Source organism: Zalophus californianus, chromosome 12 (assembly GCF_009762305.2).
Source record: "Zalophus californianus isolate mZalCal1 chromosome 12, mZalCal1.pri.v2, whole genome shotgun sequence".
NCBI lineage: Eukaryota > Metazoa > Chordata > Mammalia > Carnivora > Otariidae > Zalophus > Zalophus californianus.
This window is the reverse complement of record NC_045606.1, coordinates 57,072,420-57,086,323: the sequence shown is the minus strand read 5'-3', so window position 1 is coordinate 57,086,323 and position 13,904 is coordinate 57,072,420. Positions and strand designations below refer to the sequence as shown.

General features: G+C 38.1%; 2 protein-coding genes across 11 annotated transcripts in view; one reads left to right on the top strand and one right to left on the bottom strand.

Moving 5' to 3' along the window:
* HNRNPA2B1 (heterogeneous nuclear ribonucleoprotein A2/B1) overlaps window positions 1-13,904 on the top strand; it is a 22,493-nt gene extending 8,589 nt beyond the window's left edge. For 3 of the 9 annotated variants that reach the window (XM_027573618.2, XM_027573617.2, XM_027573614.2), the window contains 2 exons: window positions 160-242; window positions 399-906. In XM_027573618.2, the coding sequence (XP_027429419.1) occupies window positions 160-221 (62 nt within the window). In that variant the 3' untranslated portion in view covers window positions 222-242; window positions 399-906. Of the gene's footprint in view, window positions 1-159; window positions 243-398; window positions 1,758-2,314; window positions 2,860-13,836 lie in introns of those variants that run through there. The other 6 variants (XR_003516412.2, XR_003516413.1, XR_003516411.2 and 3 more) reach the window with 6 other exon arrangements.
* The window catches only part of NFE2L3 (nuclear factor, erythroid 2 like 3), a 32,257-nt gene continuing 21,347 nt past the window's right edge, over window positions 2,995-13,904 (bottom strand). Inside the window, exons 2-4 of one of the 2 annotated variants that reach the window (XM_027573612.2) lie at window positions 12,893-13,069; window positions 9,013-9,096; window positions 2,995-8,121 (exon numbers count right to left, since the gene is read on the bottom strand). In XM_027573612.2, coding sequence (XP_027429413.1) covers window positions 6,883-8,121; window positions 9,013-9,096; window positions 12,893-13,069 — 1,500 coding nt within the window. In that variant the 3' untranslated portion in view covers window positions 2,995-6,882. The remainder of the gene's footprint in view (window positions 8,122-9,012; window positions 9,097-12,892; window positions 13,070-13,904) is intronic. The other variant, XM_027573613.2, reaches the window with a different exon arrangement.

Here is a 13,904-nt window from a genome sequence, read left to right as displayed (position 1 = left end):
TGATCTCCCAAGTAGTAGGTTAACTATAAGCAAATAACAGGTTATGAGCTGTGTGTTTCAACGAATGTCTATAAAATAGAAATCAGCTATAGTTAGTATTAGGCTTATTATGGAAAATGGAAGTAAGTTTGCCTTCTCTTGCTGTTTCAATGATTATAGGAAACTATGGTCCTGGAGGCAGTGGAGGAAGTGGGGGTTATGGAGGGAGAAGCCGATATTGAGCTTCTTCCTATTTGCCATGGGTAAGTAGCTTTTGAGTTTTACATTATTATTGTCTTGGGAGATCTAGCTGCCAGGAGTAAAAGCTTTTTAGGATCATGTTATCTTTCCTTAAAATCTGGTTAGATGGATAATTTCATAACCTATTTTTTTTTTACTCTTTACTTCTGTTGAAACAGGCTTCACTGTATAAATAGGAGAGGATGAGAGCCCAGAGGTAACAGAACAGCTTCAGGTTATCGAAATAACAATGTTAAGGAAACTCTTATCTCAGTCATGCATAAATATGCAGTGATATGGCAGAAGACACCAGAGCAGATGCAGAGAGCCATTTTGTGAATGGATTGGATTATTTAATAACATTACCTTACTGTGGAGGAAGGATTGTAAAAAAAAAAAAAAAAAATGCCTTTGAGACAGTTTCTTAGCTTTTTAATTGTTGTTTCTTTCTAGTGGTCTTTGTAAGAGTGTAGAAGCATTCCTTCTTTGATAATGTTAAATTTGTAAGTTTCAGGTGACATGTGAAACCTTTTTTAAGATTTTTCTCAAAGTTTTGAAAAGCTATTAGCCAGGATCATGGTGTAATAAGACATAACGTTTTTCCTTTAAAAAAATTTAAGTGCGTGTGTAGAGTTAAGAAGCTGTTGTACATTTATGATTTAATAAAATAATTCTAAAGGAAATTGTGTAATTATAGACTTTTTATTTTAAATAAGTTAAGGAGTGGGTAGTATAATTAAGGTCCATTGCAAAGCTGTTGTTATATTTGTGTAAGATAAATGCTGGTCAGATGTAAGTGTGTTGTCTGCAATTCATCAGGATTAAATTATCTAGATAACTTAAGGGATATCTCTGCAAAGAGAAACACCTTTTTAGATCTTTTAGATGCTGCTTCTTCAATGCAAGGAAAGGAAATAACCCCAGCGAGGTACTCTTCAGGGATACAGGTCTAGTACAAGAGAACTCTTGACGGCTACTAAGTTCAGCCAGTCTTAAAAAACTGTGCTGTTTCTGCAAAGCTTTAACTACAGTAGTTTATAAGGATGACAACGAAAGCTGAGGGTGTAGAGCAAAATAGTTCTAAGCTTCAGTTAAACTTCTTTAGGTAAGATCTTATTTACTTTTCCTTTCTTAATTTTCCTCCCCAAAAGATAAACTAATACTACTCTTCAATGGCCTTTCAGTATAGCGGTTCTTACGTAGCTTAACATAGTATAAATTTGAGTTTAACAATTTATAAACTCAGAATAATCTTATAAACCCTGTTTTCCAATCTGTCATTTACTTAAATTATTTTGGTTGTTTTTCCCCCTCTTTTTTTTCCTTCCTTCCCACCCCCCTCCCCCTCTATGAAGATTCAGGTGCTTAACATATCATTTTTTTCCCTGCTGGAATTTTAGCATTGATATGAACCATGGACAAGTATATTCTGCTGCCACAAAGACTGTAAAGTGCTTCATTTCAACAGCTGAGGCGCAAGCCAAGTGATCATTAATAAAGCTTTTCTTGGTTCCTTCAGTGGTGTTGGTAGTAAAATGGTAGGTAAAAGTTAGGCTGCAAGTTGAATAAATCATGAAATTACCCATCATTACACCCTTCTGTATTCACGTTTCTTGGATCAAGCATTTTGAGTGAACTAGTGGTTTTTATTAAAAATAAAGACATTTTGTTCTTCTGTTATATGGTTGTTCTAGCTTTACATGCTTATCAGGATCAGGCTCAGGAGAAGGTAGGGTAAAATGGTTGAAACTATTTCCAGATGATAGTTTATACTTACAAATAAAGTGTCTACATTATAAATCCTGTATGTATCCAGTACTAAATATTTGGGTTTAAATGTGGTAATTCTTTCCCAACCCCCTACCTTATAGGAGAGATGTAGGTTGGCTGCTGAAATTCTAAATGTCATCAGTTTGATTTGCCATCAGTTTGATTTGCCTGGCTTTATTGCCTTTTCAGGAATGTGATAATCAGGGCATATTCTACTGTATGCACCAGTGAGTCTTCTTTGATCCTAAGACCACCACTGAAGTTATTTAGGTTCTTTGGACAAACATGATAAACTTCTTCAGATACTTTTTTTTTCCTTTGGCAGGAAGGTGTCTTGCTGCAGGTAACTAATGAAGAAGTGGTCAACCACAGAGTCTTCAAGAAATAAGAAATTCTGTACCATCTGAAAGTAGTTCTTGTTGGTGCCTTCATTTAAAAAAGCACTTTAAGTTTAAAGGGAAATGTTTTCTGATAAAATACAAACTTCATTTAGTACAGGTTCTTAATATAAAACAATTACAAAATGAGTATTGTTTGTAAAAGAGTAACATCAAGTAAGCTAGAGAGAAATGTATCATGTTTTAAACTAGGTTTTGTGAGTAGACAGACAAAAATTCTATTTTAAATATAAAGTTTATAAAATAAACACTTTTGTATTCAAATATTTGGTGTAATGTTTACACATAAAATGTGTGAATCTTGTTCTATAAACATTCAGTTGTCTAAAAGATTGCCATCCCCTAGATTTTTAAAGCAGTTTCACAAAGCTATGCATATTGCCATTTTCTTTCAGTATTGATAGTCAAATAAGAAAAGCATTGTGGACATTATTGGCTGTCCCTAATAAAATGCCATTCTTTATATACTGTACATTCAGCGTTTGAATACTGCTCTAGTTTTCTGGCTTTACCTTGTATGTTTAACATTGCTGGTGGAGTTGTTGCAAGTATTTTAAACAGTGGTCCCAATTAAGTGCAAAGCACAGTCTGTCGTGGTAGCTTCTCAAATGTCAATTACCTTTATATGCCTTCTGAGTTTCAGTGGTTGTCTTTTTAAAGGTTTAAATATGGTGGAGAGAATTTAACAAGCAGTGGCTTTCTTGTATATATTTACCTGAAACAACGAAAGATAACAGGAAAGATACATAGTAAAGTTGATTTAATTTTTTGTTTTGATAATGAGGTATCTCACAGGTAAGTCAAACTGATGGTTAACAGAAGATGAGCTAAGCTGTTACTTAAAGTAGATACGTCCATCTGTAAACTTAAGAGTACTTAAAAATAAGGTAAATATTTGAAGGTTTTAAAAAATGCGGCTCTACCAAGAACTCAGACTCAAAGGAGGTAAATTAAGTTGATGTATGACAACACACCCTGAAGTACGCAACCCTTAATCAGGACAAATTTTAAGAAAATTAAATACACAATAGGCTGAAATGAACTGGCTTATTGCAACTTAAGGTAATGTTGAATAATCAACATAGGCATTTCCCTTGTGTGTATGTTGTATATTGAGCTGTTAATTTCTATTAAAACTTCAGATTTAAGGTAGGTTATAAGTTTTCTAAATGAAGGAAATAACTTTTTCGCATATGTTGCATTATATTACTACATCAGGCTTAACCTTTAACCTCAATACTTAGAAATTTGGAGCAACAATGAATTTGTTACTTTACATAGTATTTGCAGGTCAACATCTTGAAAACTTAGCTGTGTGATTTTTGCTGAAGCTCAAGGTTGCAGTTAGGAAAAACTTCACTAGGGCATGCTGACAGGGTTGGCAAGTTGGGGCTGGCTATTCCCTTTCCCTATACTGAGCTTTTGGAGCAATCAAAACCCAATAGAATCAACATTTGGAAGTGTAGTACCTTTTATTATAATGGTCACAACATGTGAATGGAAGGGGGTTACTTCTAGGATTACTGAGAACCTAGCATCATTGGGAGCCATATTGAGGGCTGACTTCCACATTAGAGTGTTAATATTTACTTGGAAGTATCTGAAACTGGTTCTGTCGCGTTTAAATTTTTAAATAACTGGTGTATGGATACAAGCTAAGGTCTGAAAGGGATTATAACTATTTGTACTAGGTGTTTACTGAGTTAATTTAAGGAAACTTGAATCCTGTTTCTCAGTAATGACATTCACTAGTTCACAAGTGTGGGTTCCTTTCCAAAAAGGTAGAAAACATCCCAATATACTAAAAACATACATTCTTGGCAAAATCTGATCTTTTGAGCTTTGGAATGACTGGGTGGTTGATAGACCCCACTCAGTTTTAATAACCACTGTTTACTACTGCGCCGATCACATAGATGTAAGGTTTTTTGGTGACTGGGGCAAACTAACGAGGTGAGTAGACTCACCTTCCCAAGAAAGGGGCAAATTCATTTCTTTGAAGATTATGGAAGGGAAAAATTAAGACTCATCCCAACTATAAAAAGGTTTTAAGTCCTGATACATGCCCTATGTAGGCTGACATTTGTTCTGAGGCTTGAATGTGTGCAGATGGGTTTTCTGACTGCTATATTCGAAAGGTCCTTGCTGAACTGAAACCAGCCTTTAGAGGGATCCAGACATCCGGACATTATTTAGTACATGTTGCATGGAAATCATATACACTTGAAAATCTAATTTCACCTGTAAGGTGGTTCAACATGGATACCTGTTGATGGTTACTTGAGAAATATGAAGGCTTTATTCGGAAAAGGACAAAGATGCTGAGAATCTGGCTGACCAACCAGATTTAACAATTATTTTCCATAGGTAAAGAAGGTAAGACTAGTTTCCTGTTGGGACCAATTCAAACTGGGATGTAAATTTGGGCCTATCCACTGCAGATTCAGGAGGGAAAAGGGGTACCCACCAGAAAATGTAAAAGCAGCTAAGGGTTAAATTAGTTGCCTAAGAGTAAGCATTACTGATCTCAGCTGTCTTAAGTCTTACTGATCCCCTTGAAATTTGCATTTGTAAGCCCTATACCAACTACTTAGGAACACACTGGGGGTATGAGGACACGTGCCCCTTCCTTGAAACCTTATTCTGATAATAGCTTCTCAGTACAACAGTCTTTAACTGTATAACCATGTCTTAGCTGAGTGAGCAATTTGGTTCAGGTTCTACCAAGCAAAGTGGATATAGCTTCAGTGAGAACTTTTTGAGATTCTGAACATGGTCAGTTTCTACGATCTGAAGCTGAATAGATCAGATTTCTCCTTTTCTGTAACCTTTCTGAACTCCAGGAAAACGTTTTAAGACCACTAGCTTGTAGAACATTTTAGTGATCCTTCAGGTGTCCATTACATTCCTAATCAGGAAGGGGACTTGGACTAAAATCTTGGCAGTGGGCTTTCCACTGCTGAAACTGGTATGAGAGTAAGCAGCTGAAGTTTACATGCTTCGAGGCCAGGTTTTCCTTTGGAAGTTTGGTGCATTTACCTTTGCTCACAATGCACCAAATACCTTCCAGATTAAAACTAAACTATCTTAAGTTTCGGTTACTGTGAATGTCAAAATTTTAAGTCCCTGTTCTTAGGTCCCTATTTATCCACGTTTGATCCTTTCGTGTATAGTTCTGTTGTGGTGCTTGATATTTTCAGGGATTTGAGGATAATGCACCGTCATAAGTGTTAACAATTGGGTGGATAAGGCTACTTGTAGGTGAGGTAATACTGTGGAAGTTTAAGTTGTAGATTTGAAGTAATTTCTGGGCACTACAAAACTGACTAGAATAACTTGTTTTAAAAGCGTTAATAAAAATCTAGACTCTGAAGCCACTGCATTTCTCTAAACCAAGGTGGTACTCTTGTGATATCCTTTGGTAGACCATTATGACATCGACTCATTTTAATGTTGCCAAACCTTGAACATATTCAGAAAATTATCTTCAGGTTGCTGTTGAAATAAGGTCATTGAGCTTTCATTCCAAATGCCACTATTTCTAAGACCATTTAGTTGATTTTCAAATCCACTTACTCTGTTTTTGCCTTTTTTAAGCATTTAAGAGTCTTTCATGTGGTTCCAATTATTGCAGGTTTTATTTGGTTGTAAAGCCCATACTCTACTGACTTCCCCTTTCCCCTACTGTTGGCTTGTGTTGCTTGTAATGTTTTCACATTACTATGTTGAGGCCTTTTGGGGGAGCGATCCATGTTATAGATGTGCAAACATTTCTACAGGCTGGTTGAATTTGCTAGGTAGGTCTATTTCTCTATATGCAAGTAGCTGTGTGTACTTAAAAGAGGCATAAACCTGTGTAAAGGTCTTTGTCCTTAGACATGTTTTGAAGCCGCAATGTTCCTTGGCACCTTGGTTTAGAAGTTGGGTAAGTCCAAGGGGTGACTGATTGGACTTAAGCCAATTTTTGTGCAAATACTGAAAGCCACACTATGCTGCCCTGTTGGCTACGTATATCACCTGTATACCTGAATGTGGGTTTTGTGGAGAACAAATACCCAAGATAAATATGGTTAGAATTTCTATATAAGAAATTTTTATAAATTCAAATACAAAATTTGTTTCCACAGAAAGTTGTAAATTAAGTATTCATACTAAGACTCCATATATTCAGTGCTAACTACAGTGCTAAAATACTTAAAGCTAAAAGCTAAATTACATTGCATTTCAAGTCACCAAAAAAAAAAAAGTGGCAACCAAGTGACTGGACTGTCCTGTCTGGAGTCCTGCATATAATGCAGTCGGGCTTCATGAAAAGTTGTGGCTTCCCCAAAACTAACCACAAATTTGTCCAAAAGCTTCAAAACGTAGCCCTGAGTGATTCAAGTAGCAGTAGTAAAAGATACTTGAGCCAAACTTTGAAGCAGTTTCAGTGGTTTGTGGCTATGTACCCGTTTGATAACCTTATACGTCTTAATGGAATCTGTCTTTAATTTCCTCACTTTCTTTTTCCCTTACGGTTTTCTTTTTTGTGGCCTGAGGTCGCCAGTTCCTTAGGTACAATCAAAACACTTCCATCTTGGCTGCACTGAAGAACATACTGGTTTGGATTGACTGGCCTACCATCATCATCTCTTAACCTACTAAAAATGTCATGATAAAGGTCATGCAGTTTTTGTTTCATTGTGTTAATAGCTTTGTTATACTGGGCTCTTTCTCTCCTAAGGATTTCTTTCTTGGCTTGCAAGTTACATAAATCGTCTTCAAGATTCAGAATTATGTCCAGTTTGCGTTTTCGACAGTTCTGAGCAGCAACTTTATTTTTCCCTCTTCTTCTGATATCACGGATGAGTGACACTTGTAAATCTGTCAGGTAGTGCCTGCTTAGCATGTTGTTGAAAGAATCAACGGGCATACGGACAATTTCATCTACAGAAAAAGGGATATGCAGAGCCTTAGCACGCCGCTCATCACGGCTTAAGTTTCTGTCTGTGTCATTGAGGTACTTACTCACTTTCTGTGACTTCCCATGCCACGAAAAAGATCTAGAAGTGGAATCTAGGGCACTTGGCTGTAGGTGGTAAGTGTGATTATGATAAATGTGTTGAAATGCAAGGTCCCCACAAAAACCAGAATCACTCCTATGGTCCATGTGACAAAGCTTACTGGGCTCTGGGTAGTACCCTCCTACAGCTCCTTCCAAGTCATGGTGGGAAAGAGATTCAAGGTCACTACTACAACCTGCAGCGCCTTCACACACAGACCGAGAGGAATTAGACTTGGTGACAGAGGTACTATTGTGGCTTGAATTTAAGGAAAGCCCAGAATCTGAATCTGGTTCTTCAAAAAGGTGAGACACTTCCATTGGATCAAAACCTTCTGTGGCCAAAGACATTAAATTTATATCATCAAATATGTTTATATCAAGGTCATGCAGAAGATCTTGACTTGTTAGATTCCTCATCTGACTGCCAACAAGGGGAAGAAATCCTGTCAGATTAGTTCCAGGAAGGGTCTGTTCAGGAGTGGTAGTATGAGAATTTAACTGCAGAAATGATTCTTGTGGTTGTGAAGTCCTTGCTACTGGTTCTCTTCTAAATGTATTGTCAGGACACAGCAACATGGCCTCATGGAGATTCACATCGTGACTTATAGCTTGGCTAAAGTTTACATTGTGTGTTGAAGAATTCATGCCATCATTGATACTTCCCAGAAAAGTATTTCCAAGGGAGATGCCCTGAAAAGGGGGGAGGGTGGGAAAGCACTTTAAATACACAACCTTATTTCAGCAGCAGTTCTAGTAACTTAATAGAGCACTCTTTCCTCTTTTGTCAATTCCTCTATACAGTTACCTATGAATCACAATCACTTTTACTAAATCTAGACAAATACAATATGCAATGTGAGCCCAAATCTGAATGATGCCGTATTTGGGGAAAGATTTTTTTGTATATATTGGAAATTTAGAAAGTTTAATTCAGTTAATATAAAAGTTGGTCTTGCTATTCTAATCTTAACTGTAATTCGCTGCTTTATAGATGTAAGCAACCTAGCTGTTAGCGTTGAATCCACACTGAAGTAGTCTCTGGGCAAGGTGGGTGGGTCTTCTGGGTTTTTTTTTTTTTTTTTAATCGGACCAGCATAGTAGAGTATGATCAAGACATAAATGGTATCAAAAATAATCTATGCCTTAGTTTGTCAAATGTTTACTGCTTTGTTTATTTATCAACAGCATGAGCAGGGGAGGAGGGACAGGAGGAGAGGTAGAAGCAGGCTCAGGGAGCCTGATGCAGGGCTCAATCCCAGGATCCTGGGAGCGTGACCTGAGCCAAAGGCAGAGGCTTAGCCGACTGAGCTACCCAGGTGCCCTTATTTACTGTCGTTCTGATTCAATGAATCCTAAATTTAACTATATCCTTATGATCATGGAGGAGGAACAGTATACATATTTGGTTAATTCTCTAAAATTGAAGTAGTTGTATAAAAATCCTAAATCTGTGCACTTACATAATGCAGTACTGTTAACAGTATTACTCTGTCATAAACCGTGTCATCGCATTAAAGAGGTTAAATGTATTCATGATCAGTGCAGATTTTCCTACAAGGTAAAAGCCAAGGTTCCAATTACCTCCAGTGAATTTTCAGGCTGTGATGAAAGCATCTGAAATAAGTCTTCCAGAGAGAAAGCTGTTTCTGTCCCATTTAGAGATCTCTAGAAAAAAATGTAAGGTGCACCATTAAGTTAAAAGGCAGAGGAGGTTGCTTGGGCCTTCAGGCTTAATCTTGAAAGGATAACCAGGTCGTGTCTCCGTTCTGGATTTTTTTATCCCTATTTTGGAATTTCTACGTTCCTCTTTCAGTATCTTCCTCCCCTCCCCCGTTCTTGCCCTAACCATCTTTCATATTTTTGGCTAGTATTCTTCGTTCCACCTTACTTTTACCATGGTTAATGTCAAATACATAGATACACCAAAATGTTTTGCCAGTTTCACTCATTGCTTCATCCCAGCCTTCAGGTTTATTTCTTATTGAAATAACTCCTTTGACAGCTCTTTTTAGAGAGGCTCCACCAGTGGTAAACTCAGTTTTTATAACCTGGGAGTTATTTTGCTTTCATGCTTAAAACAGTGATTTGGTAAAATGATCAAGTTTAATGTTTTCCCTTTGTGCTTTGCAGTAAGGCATGTATTGCTACTGATGTCAGTCTGTCATTTTATAGCCAATTTTTTCCCCAGTAATTTTAAAGTTTTTTTTTCTTTGTAGTCTTTGTTGTCCTATTTCACTTTGATGTATTGGACTTAATTTGTTTTTATTTATTCTGCTTAGGACTCTGTACTCCTTTAATCTGAGTCCTAAAATCACTTTAATTTTCAAAATACTTTGCCATAAACACTGAAGACTACTTCACCTTCATACTTTCTAGTCTTTTCTGGGACTCCTATTAGAAATAACTTAGATTTTCTCATTCTGTCTTAATTTTTCTTTTATATTAAGGGTGAACTCATCTTTGTTGGTAATTGTTTCTGTAGGAATCCTACATACCAAGGGTTACCCGCTAACTATAAAAACAATTTTGTTTTTCTCTGCAAGGACCAACCAGTTTTTGTATCATTTTGTAGACCTTGCTTTTTTGGCTCAGGATTCCTGATAGTAATGGTAGTGTGTATTCAGACTCTAAAACGTTGGGCTCATTTGGGGTTCTGATCCCTAAGGATGGATAGACTGCTTCCTTGCTCTTGTCTCCTAGGTGGTGGCTAGGATTGTCCTAGTCCCATCTCCTGAAGAGTCTTTATAAATTCTGAGCTTTAAGTGGGGAATTTAGGTACCCCCAGGTATGGGCTTGAGACCTCATTCCTCATCTATTCAACCCCAGTCTCTGTCATGACATCTGTATCTAATTTTTCATTGGGGCTTCTTCAGTTTGGGTGTCTGATTATCTTTTAAATTCTGGATTTGAGGGGCGCCTGGGTGGCTCAGTCATTAAGTGTCTGCCTTTGGCTCAGGTCATGATCCCAAGACCCTGGGTCTTGAGACTTGAGCCCTGCATCGGGCTCTCTGCTCGTCGGGAAGCCTGCTTCTCAACCTCTCCCACTCTACTTGCTTGGGTTCCGTTCCGTCTGTCACTGTCGCTCTTCTCTGTCAAATAAATGAATGAAATCTTTAAAAAAAATATTCTGGAGTAGCCTCTTTGCTTCTAGTATCTACAGAGTTCCCTTTCTTGCTTTTGAGTTCGATGCACTTAAAAAATATTTTTACCCAGGATTTCCGGTTTTGGTCTGTCATGGGGGTTTTATCTTTACATTTTAGTAAGCTCACATTCCTGACTCCCCTCCCCTAGCTTTGTACTTAAGGGTTTTCTTTTTTGAGGATTCAGACCAGTTAGACTTGTTTTAAATGTATATTTGGTTTCCCTTTCCACCAAATACCATGTTTTTAAGGCCCATAGTACAACAAATACGAGGCTTTCTGTGTCTGGATGCTATAGGACCATCTAAGCTGAAGTGGTCGGACAAGATTTTTTCATTTACTAGCAAATCGTATATACATTCTTAGTGGGCTGGAGACTTATTTGCTAACATGACAATTCAAAATGATTTTTAATTTCTTAAATTTCAAAAGTGTTCTATGTCCATTAATGATCCCAAAATAATAAAACTATTTGCAGAAAGGAAAGCCTTAATATTTAGAATAGAGGTAAGGGTATGAAGCCCATTCTGCTTTGAGTTATGGACTTGATCCTTTAGGCTAGTCAGATACGTTTCATTAAACCTTTGTTCCCTTCTTCAGTGCCCCTGGAGATGGCAAACTGAGGAGCTAACTCCTACTGAGCCAGGCCCCTGGCTGGGTCCACAGGAGACACAGATCTGAGATGGGAGGGACAGATGTGACTGAGCACTTTTTTCCCCAGATTCCCTTCTGCCCTGATGGGGGATAACAGCTTCATGTTGCTATTGGTCCTTGAGTTTTCCTTATTCTTTGATGTTTCCCTTAAACATGCCCTCACCTCTTAAGCAATGAAAATCCCTTACTTCTTTTCAGAATCTCATCAGATGTGTTACATGCTTTCTAGTTGAGGGCCTTAACATCTGAAGTCCATGTGACAGAGTTCTTCTGTCTACTACACTTAAATTATAAAGAATTTTTTTGAGATATTAGCTCTTGCACAAAAATGGACAACTAAGCCATTCTTTCAGTTCATCCACGAGACATTCCATATGTTAAGTGGTTTTTTTTTTTTTTTACGATTTTATTTATTAGACACAGCACAAGCAGGGGGAGTGGCAGGCAGAGGGAGCGAAGCAGGCTCCCCGCTGAGCAAGGAGCTCCATGTGGGACCTGATCCCAGGACCCTGGGATCATGACCTGAGCTGAAGGTAGATGCTTAACCAGCTGAGCCACCCAGGTGCCCCGTTAATGGTAATTTAGATTGCCAAGAAATGGTCAGTCTTTCTCTTTTTTTTAAAGTCAGATTGTTAGAATTTTTACTAAAACTTTGTGTTAAATATAAACACATGGTTCCCCGTCTGGGGCAAGTCACTGGCTGAGAGAGCCATCAGGGCAAGACCTGCAAGGGTGGACCTTTGGAAGTGCCAAGTGGGTTAAGGGTCTGTGGAACCTCCAGGCCTGTCTTCAGAGTGGACAGGCATGTCCTCAGGGCTGAGTAAAAACCAGAGTAGAAGGAAGGGAAAGTACAGGCTGCAGGAAGAATCCATCTCAGCCTGGCCTCTGGAATTCATCTTTCTATAATAATGCATCTTCTTATAGCCAAAGGGTATGGTTAGAGTAGCCAAGGGGGCTGTCCCTCTGGATCTGGCCAGAAGTACAAAGTGGGCTCCTGAATTCAGAATGGCCTACCTCTCAGGAGACTGAGTGAGGGTTTGAGCCCAAGACCTAGCTGGTTTTGAGGGCTGATCTGCCTTCAAGTTATTCTGCCTCACTATCCCAGACCTAGCCAGCTTGGGTGCCTCTGCAGAGGGCTGGTTGAGGATTCCTGGGTTTACCATGCCAGTCACCTCTTTAACCCTTGCCATGGCAAACACAACAAAACCTGCTAGCAACTTCCTGGAGGGGGGTTGTGTGTATAAATACACCCTCCCCCCCACACACAATCTTGAGTTTAACCAGAGATAACTAAGTCTATGGGCGGATTCCTTTGTAAATCAACCACTTCCACAACTATAAAAAAATACATATTTTCATATATCTGATTTGCTTATAGTAGGGCACTTAATGGAAGATTCATTACCAACACATATTGTCAAAGCCATAAAGTCTAACTTACAGGGGCACGTGGGTGGCTCAGTCGGTTAAGCATCTGCATTAGGCTCAGGTCATGATCCTGGGATCTAGCCCCTCAAGGTCATCGTCATTGAACTCCCTGCTCACCAGAGTCTGCAGGTCCCTCTCCCCCTGCCCCTCCCCACCACTCCTGTGTACTCTTTCTAATAAAAATCTAAAAACAATCTACAGCCAAAACGGTAAGGCTGAGCTACTCTGGTAATGCTTACCTCATTTCTAGGTTCAGTGGTCTTTTCTGCCTCCCAGTCAGGTTTATCTGCTATTTTACTTTCATCCTCATTCTTCTGTGGTAGTGATTTTTCTTGAGCTGAAACTCTTTGCTCATTTTCCACATTCTGGGAGCTGTGATCCACAGCTTCATGCCTCTCTCTTAGTACTTCATTCTCCTATAAAAGTACCCAAAAATGTGCTAAGCAGAAATCCATATTTCGCCAAATAAGTCAAACAACCTTTAAAACTGCATTGTACTTACTGCTTAGTGATAAAAAAAAACCACAAGTGAAAAGCTAAGACTGGCATTGCATATTTCAGTATTAAACTTTTTAATCCTGAAAAAGCCCAAGAACTCAGACACAGGCTGTTGTAATCTGCATAATTTAAATTATATGCATTTATAAAGCCCTGGAGTCTAAAATACCTACAAATTTGATTAGATTTAGAAATCAGTTTTGCCAACAGGCAGTTTATTTACTTAGTTTTCTGTTGAAAATAAATCAGCTAAGCTGGAAGCAAACAGTGATCAAATATATACAGAAGAGCCTGGAAAAGTAGTATTACAAGGTATTGTTCTCTCTGAAAGGTGGAATAAGGGTGGGGAAGTGTGGGAGAAAAATTTTTATACATTACTGTTCAGATATTTTACAACAAATATTTCTTTTAAAGTCAGGAAAAGTATATTTTTATTTTGAAAAAATAGAAGTTAACAAAGCTTTAGAGACTAGCATCTCCATAGATATTTTAAACTATGCTTACATACCCAGATGAGTCCTACTTTTTAACTGGAGTTAACCATTAAGAGTTAACCATTAACATACACTGTGTATACTGATACTTTTAATTATATTAAAAGCGCAGTTTTTTCCCCCTCTAACATAACATCAAAGCCTCTCAAACTCTTTCAAAAGATCTATTTTTAATTTTTCTCTTTCAACAGCATAGCACACTGGACTGAACTCAAGGACAGCAGCACCACCCCCACACTCTAAAGCAGAGAAATGCATA